General features: G+C 33.9%; 1 protein-coding gene across 1 annotated transcript in view; it reads right to left on the reverse strand.

Annotated features, from left to right (window-relative positions):
* Positions 1-20,141, reverse strand: part of LOC147073455 (angiotensin-converting enzyme-like) — a 42,128-nt gene that overhangs the window by 13,140 nt on the left and 8,847 nt on the right. The window contains exons 2-6 of the mRNA XM_085945227.1: positions 16,395-16,832; positions 15,268-15,435; positions 12,980-13,082; positions 4,524-4,859; positions 265-523 (exon numbers count right to left, since the gene is read on the reverse strand). Of these exons, the coding sequence (XP_085801353.1) occupies positions 265-523; positions 4,524-4,859; positions 12,980-13,082; positions 15,268-15,435; positions 16,395-16,832 (1,304 nt within the window). The remainder of the gene's footprint in view (positions 1-264; positions 524-4,523; positions 4,860-12,979; positions 13,083-15,267; positions 15,436-16,394; positions 16,833-20,141) is intronic.

Consider the following 20,141-nt stretch of genomic DNA (forward strand, 5'->3'; position numbering starts at 1 on the left):
TTTTCCCCAATGCAATTAACTGCCATTGGATATTCAATACAAAATAGGAATAATAAGATAAATTACAAGGATTTTTAATGTTTCCAATTTCCACTGAGATTTCGGCACTTTTAACAAATCGCCCGCATCGCCTGTTTCATAGAAAACCGTCACTGCTCTCAAAAGTTGAAATATTTGGGTTTGTTCCTTCATTTGCCGCCCCTAAGCAACGCATAACCTGCTTACCCCCACGGGACGTCAATGACTGTACTAAAATAAACTCACCTATATTCTTTACCAGTGCAGAAATCGTAAACCATCGGGTGGCAGTCCGAATCACGGTCCTCTTGTCGGAACATTCTCAGAGTAGAAACACAAGGGTCTTTGATGGCATTAAATCCCAATGACTTCAATAAGGTGTCGACGCCCCTGCAGTAGCTCCACGCTTCCAAACCCTCGGCTAAAGATCTTGAGAGATCAGGGGCATCAGGATAAGGTTTTACTATGTGATATAATGATGTCCAGCTTTCACCGGTTGTGCTTCCTGAAACATAAGGAAAGGAACAAATTACTTATTTTGAATTTAAAGTTTCTCTAATGTAGTAATCCAATAGAATGACAAATATGTTACTAGGGAATCCAATCCCGAGCCAAAATTCTGATCCCGGGATTTCGGGATTACAATTTGACAATCCCGGGATTGGCATTTTTTTCCATTGGTAATATAAAATTTTTACATTTACAAATAATATTGATAAAATTGGTCAAAAATAAATCTAGTGTAATTTATACTATTTAAGACATTTATTGTTACTATTGTATATGTTCAATCTTGGAAATACATAAGTTTAACGGAGTAAATAATATTGTAATATAAATAATAATGTTAATTTAATATGAGATTGCTGTTTCTGATAGTAAAGACTTAATGAATGGGTTAGCGAGATTTAAAATAGTGTACTTATGGCCTTTCCGCTTCATAAGTCTAATTAGTCAGCCAAATATGAAACTGCCGAAAACGTATAAGGTAATGGTGGGATTACTTTGTTAATAGTGCGAAGCATTGTTTTTTTCCAATCTTTCTTCATCAATTTTTAATTAATCTGAAAAAATAAAATGAATCGGCAACTTATAAAGCAAACTAACTATAACTAACTAAGCAAAAAAAAAAGCAAACAAACACATGGATATAAATCAAACTTCATTCAAACTCAGTTTATTTCTAATGTAGTTATTTGTTATTAAAAATATTTTTTCTGTTATATTTTCGTTTTTATTTTATTTTCCATAAAAATTGATAAAAAAATCAATCCCGAAAGTTTCGGGATTATTTTTATCAATCCCGGGATTCATAGGTATCGAAAATAGCTCGGGATCCCGTGATTGGAATCCCTTTATGTTACTGATTAGTGATTACATAGTAAATATATCAATGAATACTAAAACCACGTCAAAATCCACGCTAATTTTCAATGGACGTGTGATTTGAATGACTTTGTATGGATTAAGTTAAGAGCTATCGCCCATTCTCATTGCCAGCTAGTGTAACAACTACAACATGACTATAATATGCAGTCCGCTTAGATTCTGAACTGGCTGGGTATGAAGAGAAAGTCAGTCGGGTAAAGTAGGAGTACCGTTGAAGAATTAGTAAGATGAAGTAAACCGGCTCTCACATCTAAACTCGCCTCGTCTGTCGCACAGACATAAATCAAAACTTCCAAGAACGGCGATCCGGTGTTGCATATGAAGACCACGCAGATCTACCTAGCAAGAGTGGCACGAAATGTATAGATATTTGGATGCGACGATCGGCGAGCCGGTATAGGAACGACAGGTGTTTGTATGCGTCCTGACGCCTTTGAATAGCAGCCCGAGAAGCATGCAACTTGTCGATTGCAACAGCAGATATTTTTTTTCAAACTAAACAGTCGCATTCGACCAATCTGCGGAGCTCCATTTGGCAACGTGTGTTTTGTGAATAACGATGATGTTACATCAACGTATTCGACACGATGCAGACGAGGCGAGTTTTGATGTGAGAGCCCGCTAAGTTATGGCATAAACGGGGTACGTGTGTAGTGGTTAGCCTACCGACCAGCCGTTGTATCGAATTTTATCGACCGACCGGCGTAATGAACGCGCACGCTAAGGGCCTGTCGTCCGTTGGAATAAAACTTTAATTTATTTTGACATAAGTATGTCATTTGGTGTTAGTTTATGTAGTTATATTTTTCTCCGCCTTTGTATAATAATAATCTTATCATTTTCTGTTTGGGGAATTTTCGATTTATTTTATAAAAATATACTAAGAATCGACCATCGACCATGGAAGAAAATAAGCAGTCGAAGCATTCCTCAAGAGAAACACTTAGTTAACGTTTCGACCCCGAATAAAGCAAGATATTTTTAAAAGTAATGTAAATACCGCGAAGGGGAATTTACATATATATAACTAATAAAAGTGTTATTTAATTAAATTTACAGTCGGTTTATATTATAAGAAATAAATTATACAGAAACCTTGTAATAAATAGCCTAGTTTTCCTGCTGACATTTTAAAAATACGAATGAAAAATACGGAGAAACAAAATTGCATAAAACGGCTTACGATTATTGATTCAATTTTTATGTTTGTTAATAATCATGGCGATTTGATAGTAAGGCCGACGTAACATATTGTGATTCTTTATTTGAAATAATGTCAAATGACGTCATTAAGACTAAGTATAATTAAATTTAGTGAAGTTCACCTCAGATGCAATATTTTACCTAAAAAATGTGTTATCCATTAGCCTAACAACTGAGATTGTATTGACAACTTAGAACTGAATTACGTGAGCTGCAAAATGCGGTTGATGTCGACGGTTTGGCTATTTGACAATAGGATAGATATTCATAATAAAATCACTGTAGGTGTATTCATATTTAAAGACAAAATATGTGCCTACAAAATATGGTATATCTGCCTGACAACCTCGCATAAAATTAGGTCAAATGTAATGAGATTCACTTGTATCAATATAGTATGTAGTAATAAATAAATAAATAAATAGATAATTATATAATATGCAAAAAATATATTTTTAGAATATTATATTACACCATTTTCATCCTAGAGCCGGAGTGCAAAGTTATGAAGCATAATATACTCTACTAGTGGTTGTTACAGGTCTCAACGACTCGTAATGAGCATCCCATGTGTTTGTGACTAGAATCAAAGCTGAAATTTTCTATAAATATAGGAATAAAATTTTCAAAACCGGTTTTTCGGTATTCCATATAGAATACCAGTATTAATACCGATATTCGTTAAAAATATATAAAGACAATAATTCTTTCACGGCGACCTAATTATTTCCTCAGTTCCGTCAACTTTCCGCACAAAATGAAATAAAATTCCATCGATAAATCGAAATCAACAGGATTATTTTAGCTCCTGATAAGTTCCGTCCAAAATATGTTCTGGACTTTTTAGATATTATTTCACTTTTATCGCGTGATTCAACCATTTATGATATGTTCAGTTTTTTTTAATTATACCTAAAATACCGGTATTTTAAATTATTAATCCCGGTATTTCGGTATAAATGAATAGCGAGATCCCGATTTTTGGAATACCGGTATTGCAATCCATATAAACATTTTAAAGAACACGAGTCCGCCGTAGAAGTGACGGTGTGGCGTTACGGGGAGGGAGACTCTGTAACGTAAAGCATGCGTCGACCGGAAATGAAACCTGTGAAGATGAAATTCGGTCCGCATCGTATGGTTGTTTGTGGTCGGTGGACGTGTCTGCGCGGAGCATAAGCCGGCTCTCACATCTAAACTCGCCTCGTCTGTCGCACATCAATAAATCAAACCTTCCAAGAACGGCGATCCGGTGTTGCATATGAAAATCGCACATCTACCTCACGACCGTCGCACGTAACCTCCTAACGTATATATATTTGAATGCGGCGATCGGCGAGCCGGTATAGGAATGACCAATTCGTAGGTGATCGTAAGTGTCCTGGCGTCTTCGACTCGCAGTCCTAGAAGGATGCAACTTGTCGATGGCAACAAATATTTTTTCAAACTAAAAAGTCCCATTCGACCAATCTGCGAAACTCTATTTGGCAACGTGTGTTTTGTGAATAACGGTGACGTCACATAGACGTACACGAGTTTTGATGAATACACGCTAAAATACCTATTATTCAGGGTTCTAGGCAGTGATGCCAACCGTACTATAATTATAGTACAATACTATAATTTTAATTTTGCGAAAAATGTAAAATACTATAGTTTTACGCCAAATATGCCAAAATACTATAATTTTAAAGGATTCAAGACGTAAAATGTTCCTGTACTATATATTTTTCAGAAATACTATAATTTTTACACCTTTATACTATAATCAGCATAAAAAAAGATGGCAACACTGGTTCTAGGTCACCTAATCATTCATGGTAACCTAGGAAATAATTCCTGACTATCTGTTTGCAAAACATCTGAAAATTAAATGATTTGTTTGATGAAATTTTATTTTATATAATATTTACCTAATAAATGGGCTGGTATTAAATTCCCTTTCTGTCTGTATTTATTTCCGTAACGCAGCTTGATTTTCATAATCAAAAATTCATGAAGAGATTCGTAGAGAGGTTTGATTTCCAGCCACAATCCTTCCAAAGTATTCGTCAAATTTGCGTCTTTATATTTCTCCTTCAGCATCAAGGAGCCATCAGAATAGCCCAGCATTCTCGCAGCCAGGTTTTTTTTTTCGATGTATGTTTGGTAGCTTTCGAGGTCTTCTTCGGTCGAAGTGTTGTGCCATGATGTCCAGTAGTGGAGCAGCCTGTGATAAGACGATGGCTCCGACAGCATTATGTCGACAGCTGAAAATAATAATTAATAATAATTATTATTATAATTCAATTAAACCCTACTTAAACCAAACCATAATAGTTTACGTATCTTATGGGCGAGTCGACAAAAATAGTGCAAACTTTTTCAATCATACTTATTTGTTTTCGTTTAATTAAGAATACATATTACTGATGGAGTTGGTTAGTTTTATAAATTAATTTATTAACGGCCCACATGCTCAGTGTAGGTCAAAATGGAGCTTTTATGGTATTTTCAGAGCATAACCCTGGACATTCCTTAAACGTTGTAGATAATCTATCTATATAATTTTGAAGCCTTATTATCCTTTATATTTATTTTAATCCCTAAGGCCCTGCCTGTAATAACAAACCGTAAGAGATATAAAATATTCTTATATCTATAAAATATCTAAAACTATGTATGATTTAATGGCACAGTTTTAGATATTTTATAGGTAAACCATTATTTTTTGACTATTATCTATTTTGGCTTGGTTACGCAGGGTTTCATAATTTTTTTAAAGTAACCGACACTATCTGCATATTGTAGTCTTCAATTACCAGTTATGAGATTGTTTATTCGAAAATAGAAACATCTCGGTTTTAATGTTTAATATTTAAAAGAGAATACTTCGACCGGTTCACGGAAATAGATTAACAAGATAAGACGACACACTCGATACAATGAGCAGATGTACTTGCCGAAGGATTATTCACTTCAGGTGTGTGTCGCATTTGACAACTGGATAACCACACTTTGCGCTAGAAACGGATTTCAATAGTGTAAGGTGCTTAGTCTCAAATCTGTATGATCAAAAGGGTCTGAGCTAATCATACTAAGCTGAAGCTGAGAGATTGTGTTGTAATTCAATTAAAACAAATACGTATGACTGACAAAGTTTAGTGTGCACTATTTATGCCGGATCATAACAGCTTACCTCCACCATTGTCAGTGGGTAATATAAGTAGGTACATATTACATGTTAATTTGACTAAACGCGATAGCTGTTTAATTGATATTGGCAGTTAACACAGTATTAATAACAACAGTTAAAATGGTTTTTAATTAGAATCGATATCAAAGAAATCATCTAATTATCCGTCAAAAGAGGCAATATCCTAGAAATAACCAACTAATGTCACATCGCATTTAGCCTAAAATTATTTCTCAATTTGACATTGAATTTTAATGTACATAATTAGAGTAGGGTATTTCCCGAGAAAATCTCAATCTGGAGATTCGGGATTTCCCGAAATGATGAAATTTTGAATTCTCAAGATTTGGGATTTCCAGAAAAGAATTCTCGAGATATCGGGAAATTAAAAAAAAACCTGTAAAAATCCTAAAATCTGTGTAAAAACAGACAAATTCCAAAAAAATATGATTTTTATTAATTTATGTAAGAAGAAAAACAAAATAGAAGTAGGAAAACAAAAAAAAAGTCAAAACATTACTTATTAAAATAGGATTTTAAAAAACACAGACTGTCAATCGCTACGTCTGACAATCGGGTACGCTTTTGAGACAAAAAATTCCCTGATGTTTTCTTTGAGTTGAGTCCACTTTTTACATATAGAAAATCGTTTTTTCAATTAATATTTGATGATAAAGAAATCCCGAATTCAGAGACAAGAGATCCGGGATTTCCCGAAATGTTAAAAATTTCAATTCTCGAGATTCGGGAATAGAAAATCTAGAAAGTTTCTCGAGAATTCCCGTCGGAAAATTCCTGAAACCCAACTCTATTTCATATAAAATAATATTATGGGTAGGTACTGATACCATCATAATAAATAGGTAAGGTTTGTAAGCCGATTCATTGTAATGAATTGGTGATTGAGATTTAAATTGACCTATAACAAAACCCTGTTAATTTAGAAACACTGATATAATTATTAAACTACTAAATACTAAATAGTCAAAGCAGGATTGGTTGAGGTGAATTTGTGTGAACTTTGTATTCCTAATAAAGTTTCTGTATCATGTAGAATTGACAAGCTGCCAGCATATTATAAATAGTTTATTATAATAGGCGTTTAGAAAAATCATCATCGTCTGTCTGGATGAAGGCCTCCCCTATCTATCCAGCGAATTTTAGGGTGTCCCTGTGGTCGTTTAGTTAGTTTAGTGCCCCCAGGTAGCATTGAATGACGGCATTTGTTCTGCGGTTGTCCACTCGTCGAGTGACATTCAAACCCATTGCCATTTTATCTACTTAGCGACCTCTATCACATACATACTTTGCCTTATTCATTGATTTATTTTGTGGTCTTTCCGCGTTATGCCTAACATGCAACTTTCCATGCCATATTACGCTACTCGTAATTTTTGAAAATCTCTTACATTAAGACTATTAAGAGTCCATGTTTCACACGCATACGTGAGCACTGGTAGCAAATATTGGTTTAACACTTCAGATACAGTATGGCACTTTTGAAAATAATTTGCATTGCATTTGAATTCAGTGAGTAATCTCTTCGTATATAAATATTAATAATAAAAAACTATGGAAATAATAGCGAATGAACTAAGGAAAATGTCTTCATTTATTTTAAAAGAAGGTCGTTTATTTTAGTAAAACTGAAATGTGTTATTATTAAGTATTCAAAATACTGTTTCAGATTGAATTTGAATCGGACGATAAGTGGATTATGCTAATTTGAGAGGACACATAACTACGACAACAAGTAATGCAAATATGGGTTTTTTATGTCAAGCAGTTTTAATGGTCGATAGAACGATCACAATCTAAATCTAAGATTGATTTTTTAGCGATTGAATGTCTTATATGTACACATTGAAAAAACGGTCTAAATTCATAACAAGATAAAAAAATTATCAGGTTTTTTTTTTTAAATATTTTCTCTAAACAGCAGGCATTTACGTTTGTATAGTAGTAATAAAAAAGGGAGCATGTTAAATTACATGTCAATATATTTAATATTATCTAGTCCGCTAACCCAGGCATTCCCAACAGTGTTGCCAACTGTCGTTGACGAAAACGTGCAAGACGGGGTACGAAAACAAGCTATATAGCACAACACTAGATTTTGTGAAAATAAAATTTCAATACCCTCTTTTGGCTATCGAAAAATAAGTGCGAAAAAATCACACCACATTTTCCCAGAAGCTCATTTCAATATTTACAAAAATTTATTAATACATCTAATAATAATATGATAAGTAATAATTAGGTAATACTAGAGAGCGGAATCCCCGATAATCGTCAATACGACGCCACATGTCTAAGAACATATTGATAAATTGTCATCATGATTAACTGTAGTAGCGTATATGTGATGAGACGGCGAGGAAGGGTGCAAAAAAAGTTCAATCCAGCGAGAAGTACGTCATCATCATCACCAGGGGCGCGACAACCCGGTGTGGGTCTTGGCCTCCTCCAACAGCTCCCTCCACCTGTCCCTATCCAGTGTGGCCGCTTCCCAATTCGGTACCCCCAGAATACGGCAGTCACTGGCAGCTCCATCTAACCAGCGGCCTGCCTCTTCTTCTACGCCCTATTAGATTGCTGGACATAACTCTCTTTGCTGGTTCATTGTCATTTATACGGTGCACATGACCTAACCATCAGTCTTGCAATATTAATTGATTGAACTGCGCTGCAATATTCGTACAGCCCGTAGAGCTCAACATTATATCTTCTCCTCCAATTGGTGCCGTCCCTGATAAGTCCATATATACGGCGGAGATTTTTTCTTTCAAAAATGTTCAGGGCTCGTTAATTTCGCAGAGTTAATGTCCAGGTTTCCGAAGTGTAGGTGAGCACTGGCTTTACAAGTGTCTTGTAAAGAGTGCTTTTAGTTCGGCGAAATAGTATGCGGGACTTAAAATGTCTTAACAGGCCAAAGTAGCAAGCGTGAAGTTCGACTGGTACAATAAATAAATAAAATAATTTAAATGTCTACTGCAGCAGACCTTTGATTTCTTCTTTTGTACATCCTTGTAATAATAAAATAATTTTTGGTTCTTAAATTATTTGTTTCTTTGTCATATATCCCGTTCCTATCCCGGTTTAGAGTTTCATAATTATGGTAAGCCTAACTATAACGCCAAGAATTCTTCTATTGTTTCATCGTGTTGTTTTATTTCTCAAGAACCGACCTACCTTCATTACATATCTGAATAAATAAACTAAATATCTAGCTTATTTTCTGCACATTTAAAGCTGTTGAAGGCATCAAAAGACGCAAATAGAAACGCCATAAGCTAGATGCCTCTCTAAAAATGCTAGATCTCGCAATAAAAATGCTACGTTGGCAATGCTGATTCTCAACTGCTTCATGGTGGTGGTGGTGAGTCGCCGGTGTCATCAAATATTTACTAATTAGGTATGTATAGTCTCTCTCTTCTTGGTCGTGCACTCATGGCTGAGGATCGTGACCACATTTAAATTTCGCCATCCTTTGAGCGACCAAGACTTTCCATCCTTCTCGATCTTCCGCTTCTCTCAGGGCAGAATGGATGGTGCCCCCAATCAGCTCTTTCACTTGGTCGCTCCATCGCGCAGACGCTCTTTCTCTGCTTCGCCTTCCCTGGAGGCTACCCAAAACTACCAGTCTCTCCAGGTTGTCCGGTCCGCGCCTGACAATATATCCAAAAAACTGCAGAATTCTTCTCAGACATATTATCGTCGTGTATAGTAGTGGATGAATAAATCGCATACTGCGAGCATTGATGTGTTATTTTAAATAACAGTAAAATATTTATGAATAAATAATGAAGTGGGTACAGGCAGGTATTCTGCTATGCGGGTGGCGGGGAAAGGATTCCATTACATGACATTGGCCAATTGACAGCGGGGTCTAATTTACGTTTGAAGCAGTTTAACTACTAAATAATATACAGTTCTCAAAAACTTGATCAAAGAGTTTCATCCAAAATTATCGTACGCGTTGAAAAAAAAAATCAGCCGAATTTAATAAAATCTGTTCTGGATAAAACACAAACCATTTTTTTAGCTGCCTATTATTTTACTGGAGCAATTTAAGAATTTTTTTTTCAGAGTCTCACAGTCAAAAGCTCTTTCTTAGTCTTTTTCGCTCTTATCAAAGACAGGAGCTTTTTAAAGTTCTCTACATATTCCCGCCAGAGTCGCAGTTGCGAGCTTTTTCCGTTTTCTATCAAAATTATAGTACTTATTTCCACCAAAAATATATAATAGGACAAATCTTATTTATATGTATATTTTCTTTTATTTGATTAAAATTATAATACAAATACTATAAGCTTTGAAGGTTTTAAATACTTCATTTTTAAATATGCTAATAAATACTCTTTTTACGTTTATTGGTATATGATACTGCACACATTTGTAACCACAAAAGATTTGGCTAGCGTGAAAACAAAGAAGCTTCTGCTATATATGTGTATGTAAACATTATAAACAGTTTTTTTCCGGTTGTATATATTGACTGAAATTGATTTCAACAATATTATATATACATACTATGAAAGTAGTTTTGTACTTATGTCGAGATTTTAGTTCCCTTATTTTACAGAATTGGGGAGAAAGCCTTAACAATGGATCCTCAGTCAGAGGAGAAATGCGACATGACAACGGGTCGCAGTCAAAGCCTCGGAAAAATTAAATTTTAAAAAAACAATCCTCAACTATTTACCATCTTTCTATGTTTCATTTTCTTGTATTCAAAATACGATATAGTTCTACCCATTTTTTTATTGTCGTCTCGATGAGTTACACTCATCGAAAACGCACTACAAAAATCAATATGACGTTATTACTTGCAATGGTTATACATAAGTACCTAACTAGCATAGAGTATTTATTTCATGCATTAATAGAATACATTATTGATATTAGGTACTTATGACTAGGGAATCCAATCCCGAGCCAAAATTCTGATCCCGGGATTTCGGGATTACAATTTGACAATCCCGGGATCCCGGGACTGGTCCCGGGATTGGGATTTTTTCCATTGTTAATATAAAATTTTTATATTTACAAATAACATTGATAAAATCGGTCAAAAATAAATCTAGTATAATTTATACTATTTAAGACATTTATTGTTAATATTGTATACGTTAAATCTTGGAAATACACAAGTTTAATGGAGTAAATAATATTGTAATATAAATAATAATGTGAATTTAATATGAGATTGCTATTTCTGATAGTAAAGACATAATGAATAGATCAGCGAGATTTAAAATAGTAAAGCAAATAATCATGGCGTACTTATGGCCTTTCCGCTTCATAAATCTAATTAGTCAGCCGAATATGAAACTGCCGTAAAACGTATGATACCATGGTGGAATTACTTTGTTAAAAGTGCGAAGCATTGTTTTTTTACCAATTTTTCTCATTTTTAATAATCTATGTGTAAAAATAAAATGAATCGGCAACCTACACATCAAACTTCATTCAAACTCAGTTTATTTCTAATATAGTTATTTTGTATTATAAGTATTTTTTCTGTTATATTTTCCATAAAAATTGATAAAAAAATCAATCCCGAAATCCCGAGATTATGTTTATCAATCCCGGGATTCATAGGTATCGAAAATAGCTCGGGATCCCGGGATTGGATTCCCTACTTGTGACGATTTAAGTATTTAAGAGGATAGATACATCAGTGAAACGGCAAAAAATTTTCAACTACAGGCGCGACGAAATTTTGGACTCGCTGGCATTCGGAGAGACAACGTCGAGCTGGGAACACGTCAATTTGTTTCGTGATGGCGACGGGGGTATTAATTCTTAAATCGTGTAAAGATGACTAAAAACGTTTACTTGAATTTACTTGAAAAAGAAAACATGTCAATGAATATATTATTATTATTGTTACTAATGGAACATGGTGTGTAAAACTCCCACCTCCGCACCCGTTATGTATATGCACCACGTCATACGTGGCCGGCTAACATAACCCTTACGTGTGCCAGATCAAAGAATTTAAGCCCTCATTTTGTCCCGAGCAAAGCCGCACGGGACTGGTGATGCAACCTTGCACCGAAGTGCGAATGCATGATGTTAATTACTAATAGAACAAAATAAAAGTGCCCACCACCACCCGTCATATATGCACAACCGTGGATATGCACGGCCGCTTTCTATGACGCTTATAAACAGAACATTAAATGGACGCATGTTTGATTTATATGACAAATTATTTAATTAATTATAAAAAAAAAATCGTTCGGCATGCGTCATTTGCACCCGCGACCCGCAATCCACGCATCGCCTAGCCACGATATTTTTAGACCGTGCCTCAACTGAGGTATAGTCTTAAGACATGTCTATAGCAGTGGCGAAGGGTGGAGTTAGGCTGTTAAGATCCGACATAAATAGCGCAGAATGGACTTTGCCAGTCATGCGTTTTTGTTTTCATTGAACTAAGACTACAAATTTTTAGATTGTATCGGTTAGTTTTTAAAAATCAATTCAACCCTGCCTAAACCAAACCATAATAGTTTTAATATGCTATGGGCGATCCGACAAAAATAGTGCACACTTTAAGTCATACTTATTTGTTGTCGTTGAATTAAGAATACATATTAGGTACATATTGTGATCGCTAGTTTTTTTTTAAAATTCATTAATTCTGCCCTATACCATAATGGATAATAAATTATGTATGATTTAATGGCGTAGTTTTAGATATTTTATAGACGAATATTATTTGACTATTATCTATAATGACTTGGTGTACGCAGGGTTTAATTGAATTTTAAAAACCAACCAACACTTAGTTCAATGAAAACTTATACATATGACTGACCGGTGTGCACTTTTTATGCAGCCTGCCTCTACCCTTCGTCAGTAGTCTATAGTCTTCAAAGATGCTTAGTATTATAGAAGATGAAGCCTTCTGTGTTTTCCGTGTCAATGTCGTAGAAGCGAGTTGCAATAAAGATTGTAGTAGGTACGTGCAATTTTTCTATGCAACAAACAAAACAATGATTTTCGTCTTCTCTTTTCAAAGTTTGTAATAAAATTAGGTGACTCATTTTTCGTCGACGTGACAACAAATAGCAAAGGAAACCTCTATCCTAAAATTGATACCGGTTATTGCTAGTTATAAATTTGGCTACTTTAATGTAACAAAGTATTGCACTTATTATAGTAACAAATATATTTATTTACCAGGCTGACGAAACTTTCTATGAGATGTATGGGTGCCATCTCTATAGATGTCAACAGCTCTTCCTCTATAGCTGGACTCGAGAGATGCCAAGGCTAGTTGTAGCTGAAATTTAAATAAAAAACACTTCAATATTTTTATAAAAGAATTGGATCTGATTAATGAACATATTCGATGACGTCAATTTTACGTCATCAATATTTTTTATCAATATCTCCTTGGCAATACTTATTAGTAGGGAGCGGATTTATATGTAACAAAAAACATGATTATATGCATGCATATGATGATGATGATGATGCATATGATTATTGTGCTCTGGCATTAAAATTTACCGCATATCTGTCGAAAACGACCTCAACGTTGACAGAGGCGATTGGGCAAAATGTAAATAAAGGTGCCCGAGTTGACTTCACTTTTTCTGATAAATCCACAGCTCGGGGATACCATTAAAAATGCAAGTGCATCTAAACTATCTACCAACATGATATAGTAATATTTCGATAAAATAATTTAAAAAAAAAACTAAAATTATAAATGCAAAAGCCCTAAAATATGCATTTATATGCAGAATAAAATTTTATTTTTGTATTCTGCGTCTTTCAAAACGGATTTCTGTGCAACTCTCATAGCTGTGCATATACCCTAACGAAACATGCACTGGCATATAAATCCGGGCCCTACTTATTAGTAATTAGTATTTTTGTATTTTAGAATCAGTATAAGTAAAAAGAAACATTTTCTATATAATGTTAAGTACATAGGTATGGTTTGTAGTTTTAACAATCTCGCGGTTATGAATAAACTCAAAAGGTAAATTGACTCTGAAAGAGATGGTGAAATTTAATATAAGATATGTATAAATAATTTCGGTAAAATAAGACTTGAGACACAATGGCTCTTTTTCAATTACTCGACAATGGATTCGAAATAAGAATCACTCACTATGAATGGAATTAAATACGTCCGAATTGACTGAAAACATCCATTTTAAAAGGGTGGATTTTATTAAAATCTAGTATACCGAAATTAAGCTGACCAAATAAGGTATCAGATTTAATATATTATGTTATTTTATAAAAAAAAAATAATGAGAAAAAAATTACATAAATACAAAAAATAAGGTGATACCTATTATTTCCCCCCGACCATGTCCGATCCTAATACGATCATATGGGCCTCCACAGGGTAGAGGTTTGTATTAACAGATTTTGTTTTTTTACGAGAAATGGATGTCAGCCACTTGCTCAACCTATTAGGTCCATACCTCACACACAAATTGAAAATCAATATGTGTACTTGTCAGACCCAGGATTCGAACCTGAGACCCACGGCGTGATAGTTCAACGCTTAAGCCGCTCGGCCACCGTGGATGTTATTTATTTGATTTTGATTAGTTGTTATTACCGTGGACCTATTATTTACTCCCTTTTAAAGAATATTCATAATTTGAAAATATCTCATGCATATACACACTAGAAAAAATTCGATAAGCATTTCATGTAATACTAGTTAAAATTAATTGTTGTAATTCAATATGATTCTCGTAGTTTAATTAGAAAATCATACTGGCGCGAATCCAGCAGAGGTTCAAGTCCCGTCGGGTGTCGTATTTTTTTCTACAAAATGATTTTTTCTAGTATGTATATGCATGAGATGTTTTCAAATGATTTCAGTATTATAGAATGTTACATTCTGAAATCGTGTGTGTTATTCGTTGAATAAAAGAAATAGTTTATTAAAATCCTTTTTAAGTATTTAAAGTATTTCCGTATTGTGTCGCCTCTAGTGACAGAATACGGTTAACGCAATTTAATATAATTTTACTGATAATTTACATTTTTTTCATAGATAATTAGTACGTGTATAATACTGATAAAACTGTTATTAAATGCGCGTTTACTGAACAAAATTACCGAATATTCTTTCACATTTTTTTTGAAATTATGCAAATATATTTACACTAACATAAACACATAATTTTCAAATTGTTGAATTCAAGGCTTACTTGCCAGCGCAGGGCCATACTCCCACGTGTGCTCCGGCGCGTTACCGGTGGTTATACGGGTTCAAATCCCGTCGAGCATAGTATTTTGTTCAAATATGATTTTTCCTGAGGGTGTATATCTGAGGTGTTTTCAAGTTATGTTTGTTCAATATATGGAATATTACATTCTCAAAATCTTATGAATTATTCGTTGAATAAAAGAAATGATTTATTTATTAGTAATCAATACGATTAAATTAATAAAAACTTTAAAAAGTTAAAAAAAAAACAAAGAATACTTACACTATTTGCATCATCACTTGAGAGTACTGATATTCCAATACTGCTCACTGCAGTTTTGAGCTCTTCCGCCAAATTCTCATCTTTCTGTGATAGTTTCTCCAGGTCTACGGCTCGAAGAATTTTCAAGTATGATCCTTTTACCAAGTGATATGCGATTACATCGCGAATCTGAAAAATATTTCAGAATTTATACAAATATTAGCTTTTTGCGATCATCGTCACAGGGGTGGGCCTTATCCTACAGGCATAGGGATCTCTACTGCTATCTGCCTTTATAAACTATCTCACGTCGCCTAGACGATTTGGATACTCAAACATAATCAAAACAAGAAATTGATGACAGTAGTCTCGTAAGCGTGACTAGGGCCATCAAAAACTATGTTTTTTCGAAAGCGATACTTTATTATTCATATCGAATATTAAAAATTATATTCAAAATTAAATATCCTCTGGCAAGAATGAACGTTCCCGTAAAAATGCAGTTTGAATTAATAGAATTAATTAATTTGAATTAATAGAATATAACGTGAATTTAATTGAATTCTATAAAGGACTTTCACTTGAGGTATATCCAAATATAGTTGCTCATCAGATGGCTTCTTTATTTGGAAGTAGGTACTTACCTATATTTGTGAAAAAACATTTTCTACAATGAACATTAACTAACATTAAGCACTGCTGACTAGATAATGACTTTTTAATTACCACCTTTAAAATGCACGTTAATTACATCGATCGGCCGCCTGGTCATTACGCGCCAGGTGCGTCTTCAGCGTCCAAAGTATTAATAAATCAAACTTAAGATCAAAATTAACAGACAATCAAATCGCATCTGTTTTGCGTATTTACACCACAAAATTTGAGCCTAGATTGCAGAATTTAGTTTAAAACAAACAATTGCATGATTTATATGCTGAAAAAATTTAAATATTATTTTTTAGTATATTAATAAAGTAATAATAATGTATATTTAGTTAAAAATATAAGTTTACACAATGAAATTTTTGTTTTTTTTATAAGCAGAAAATATTTATAATAGAAAGGGCGGCCCGCCAAATATTTTTGATTTCAAAATTGTCCCTTTGATGAAAAAGTTAGTGAACCCTTGCAGTTTACGGAATACTGACCTTTTCATCCAGTTTATCACTGTCCCTGACGTTCGTCATATGGTTCCAAATGGATTGACTGACATTATAGCACTTATCTTCAACCACGTGGTTGTATCTTCGCATCAATCTCCTAACATCGTCAAGATTCAATTTGGCAGAGTGGCCAGATCCGAAGATATCATCCAACTCCTTGCCAAAGACAGATTCAAAATCTTGCGCTTCCTCCGGTGTCATGTCAGTTCCCTTATAAAGATTTTCTTCGCCATATCTGGTCTGTGTGGATTTTTTCCCCTCTTCAGTGCTTGCAACGTGCGTTGTGTCATCGTTTGATTCTTGTTGTACCGTGACGTCATCCATGAATTCTTCTGTAACAGTTTGAAAATCTGTGGGTGGAAGTGTTGTCTGGCAATAACACACTTTGGACAATATACATAAGTAGAGCGCTGCATGTAAGTACTAAAAAGAAACAGAAAATAAAACATGATATTTTAGTCATTTCATCTCAAGGTGCTATATAAAGATCGAAAATACAGTCGAACTTGGTTATTACCACCACAGAAACAGCGAGACCTCTGATGTAATGAGAAAACATTCGTTGTCATTAATTTTATTTTATGATTTTCTCCATACATTTGTTCACTTTTATAACGAGCTACTTCTCGGGTATACCGAGAAAAAATGCTAATGTGTCAATCGTTTAAAAACAAAATTTTCGACCCTAAGCAATAAAATCCGACCGGACAGTTAACTAGACCGAAGCCGCCGTAATCGAATTACATTTATAACACTAGTTAAGTGTCTAAGTACTTAATTGGTGTTTTCGCCGACAACATTGAAAAAGTATCCACGCATATGGTTGAAATTAGATGTAAAAAATCTTTGTGAAGTAAGTAGGTACTTACCTCAGCACTTCATTACAATATACAACTTCTTTTGTAGTTTATGAATGCCATGCTTGTTTCGGGGATTTTACGATGGTTTTCAGATTTTTTATGTTCTATGCTTAAATAGAACGTGGCGCGAAAAATGTTATATAACGATATAACGAGTAATGTTTATAACGAGGAAATTCAGTCGGTCCATCTTCCTCGTAATAACCTAGTTCGACTGTAGTTTGATTTACTTGAAAGCTAATTAGTGTGAAAAATCTGTAAACTTATAAGAAAGATTGTCACTGTAATGCCTTGTTTTTTTCATATTAAAAATCAACATTATTTATGATCACATAAAACATATTAATAACAAAAAATGGTACTATTATAATCCTCGTCTATTGAAATTGAGAATAAAGCCATACTTCGGTATATCGAATGTCCGTGTTTATAGCACTTTTAAATGTGTCTCCAGTTTTACCAATAACATTATATAGTACAATGTATTTGGTAAACTTTCTATTGGAGTTTGCAATTCACTGGTAATATGGACATTGTAATTATTTGTAAAGTTGCAACATTTTGCTATATTATTCAAAATTTCGAATTAATTTATTTTAACATACCACGAACATTACAAATTATAAATTTAAGACGTTCACAACAAGAAATAAATATATGCAGTATTACACAAACAGTATGAAAAATAAAGTTAAAGGTAAACAAATTATAAAAAAAAATATAACGCATGAAGCACACCAAATGAGCTGAGTGGACCCTATTTTAAGAATTTATAAAACAACGTCCACCTATTATACTCATCCTCACGTAGGTGTAATATATCAACATCCGAAGCGATTTGATTGAACAGAGTTATTGCTCTCCCAATCGGCATCACCAATCGCTGGTTAGTTCTGGTCCTCGGGTGAAGAAACAACTCATCCTCCCGATTTCTAAGATAGTTATCAGGGACACACAAGTCAATACTAATTGTTAGTGTTTAAGAGATATTTCATTGAGACTGCAGAGACTCCACTTGTATATCTTCGATATGTAGTTCGTATGCTAAGAACGGCTGAATTTCGCAGACTGACGCAATTCAGCTTTATTTTAGACCCCCTCCCGGCGCGGCAAATGCACGTTGTATCTTATTGGTAAGATCGGACCTTTGATTTTTTAAATGGATTCACTTATTACTATCCGATTATTGGTTTCTAAGGTACACCTATTAAAAATTACTACTAGCTTCATACTGCAGCCCCCAACTGCAGCGTAGCACTGTCCTTAGAACCGATTTCAAATACGTATTAAACTTCAAGAACCGTGCACTTTTAACTTCTATTCTATACACAATACTGCTGTCGGCGGCTATCGAGGATAGTTCATCATAAACTGCCAAAATTAACACAGTCACGAGAGGTGGAAAAATTACACTTTTTGGCAGTTTAGATGGCTAACTTATTGTAACAATTAACCGCCTCAAAAACTAAATATGTTAAACAACTTACTATACTCGATAGTCGCCGATATCCGCCGATAGCAGCCTTGATTAAATAATAGATGCGCTGGGGTGTTCTTATCTAATCATAATAATGATACCCGAGACCCCGTAACGAATATGGCACCAAAAGAAGACGAATGGTTAAAACTATTGCCAAACCGAAGTTAGGTTACTGTATGTTACTGAAGAAAATCTGTATTATTACAACGTTTTTCTTAGGTCGTATTCATATTTGTCCGGTGGTTGTTTGTCCGGTACAAATCTTGCAATTGATTTTTAACTAACTAACGACTGGCTGGACATTTGAAACTTTTAGAATATATCAGAGCACGATGCCAATGCATTCTTTTAATACGTTTAGCCATCTTTAAGTAGAATTGAATTCATTTTCAGTTAATTCTGTTTTGTATGAAAAGTTATTTCGGAAGAAATCCGTAAAAAGTAAAACACTATTATTGGTTGCTAGGGGTCTGGTGTCCTAGCAACTAAATTATTAATATATACGTGCGTTACTATGGAAATCAATATGAAATGTCAAAATGACATTTCAGTATTTTATCTATACTTCTATCAAGTACATTTTTTTTGATCGTTTAAGCTAGTCAAATCAAGTTTATATGATTCAACGCAAAATTTAAAAACGTTGTACTTATATAAAAGTTCTTTTTATCTTGTAATTATTTATATTAATAATATGTATGCAATTGTCCCATAAAAACACATACAATATCGATATTGTAAATAATTATAACTTAATTGTTGACTAACAGTTGTCATGGCGTTATCATTCAATACTGCAAACAATTTTATTTTCTATTGTTGTAATAAACAATTTCCATATACCTCTTGAATGAGATTGACTCAAGCGTCATTTTTCACTAATAGTTACGACACTAACTAGTAGCTATATTATCTTGAAATAACGTATTATTACATATTGGCCTTATGTATAATTGACGTCACATTACACATATAATACTATTTTCCAAAACCTGCGCAATATATTGATGAGAGCAATATTATATACTTAAAAAACCAAATGATATCATTTTATATGCAAAATAAATAACTCTAGAGTAGACTGGGATAGTATCGACTAATGGACTGTAATAAATTAATAAATTATATTACATTGAGAACATACTATTTAATATAATATTTATAATGTCTGTGGTCACGTCAAGTCATATACAGAGTACAACATCATGACGCAACAAAATGGCAAATATTAAAACCACTCGTAGTAGTTGGGCCCTGTCCATTTTTAAAAACAAATGGCGGTTTATCGCATCAGTGATATATTCATAAATGGGCCTATAAACCTGTCAAATCTTCGGCCTTCCGTGGACTTAAAATTGTTGCTATAGATAGATATTACTCAGTTTTATTTTA

The sequence above is a fragment of the Rhyacophila brunnea genome, unplaced genomic scaffold (assembly GCF_057557595.1).
Source record: "Rhyacophila brunnea isolate RB1 unplaced genomic scaffold, BYU_Rbru_1.0 scaffold_18, whole genome shotgun sequence".
Lineage (NCBI taxonomy): Eukaryota > Metazoa > Arthropoda > Insecta > Trichoptera > Rhyacophilidae > Rhyacophila > Rhyacophila brunnea.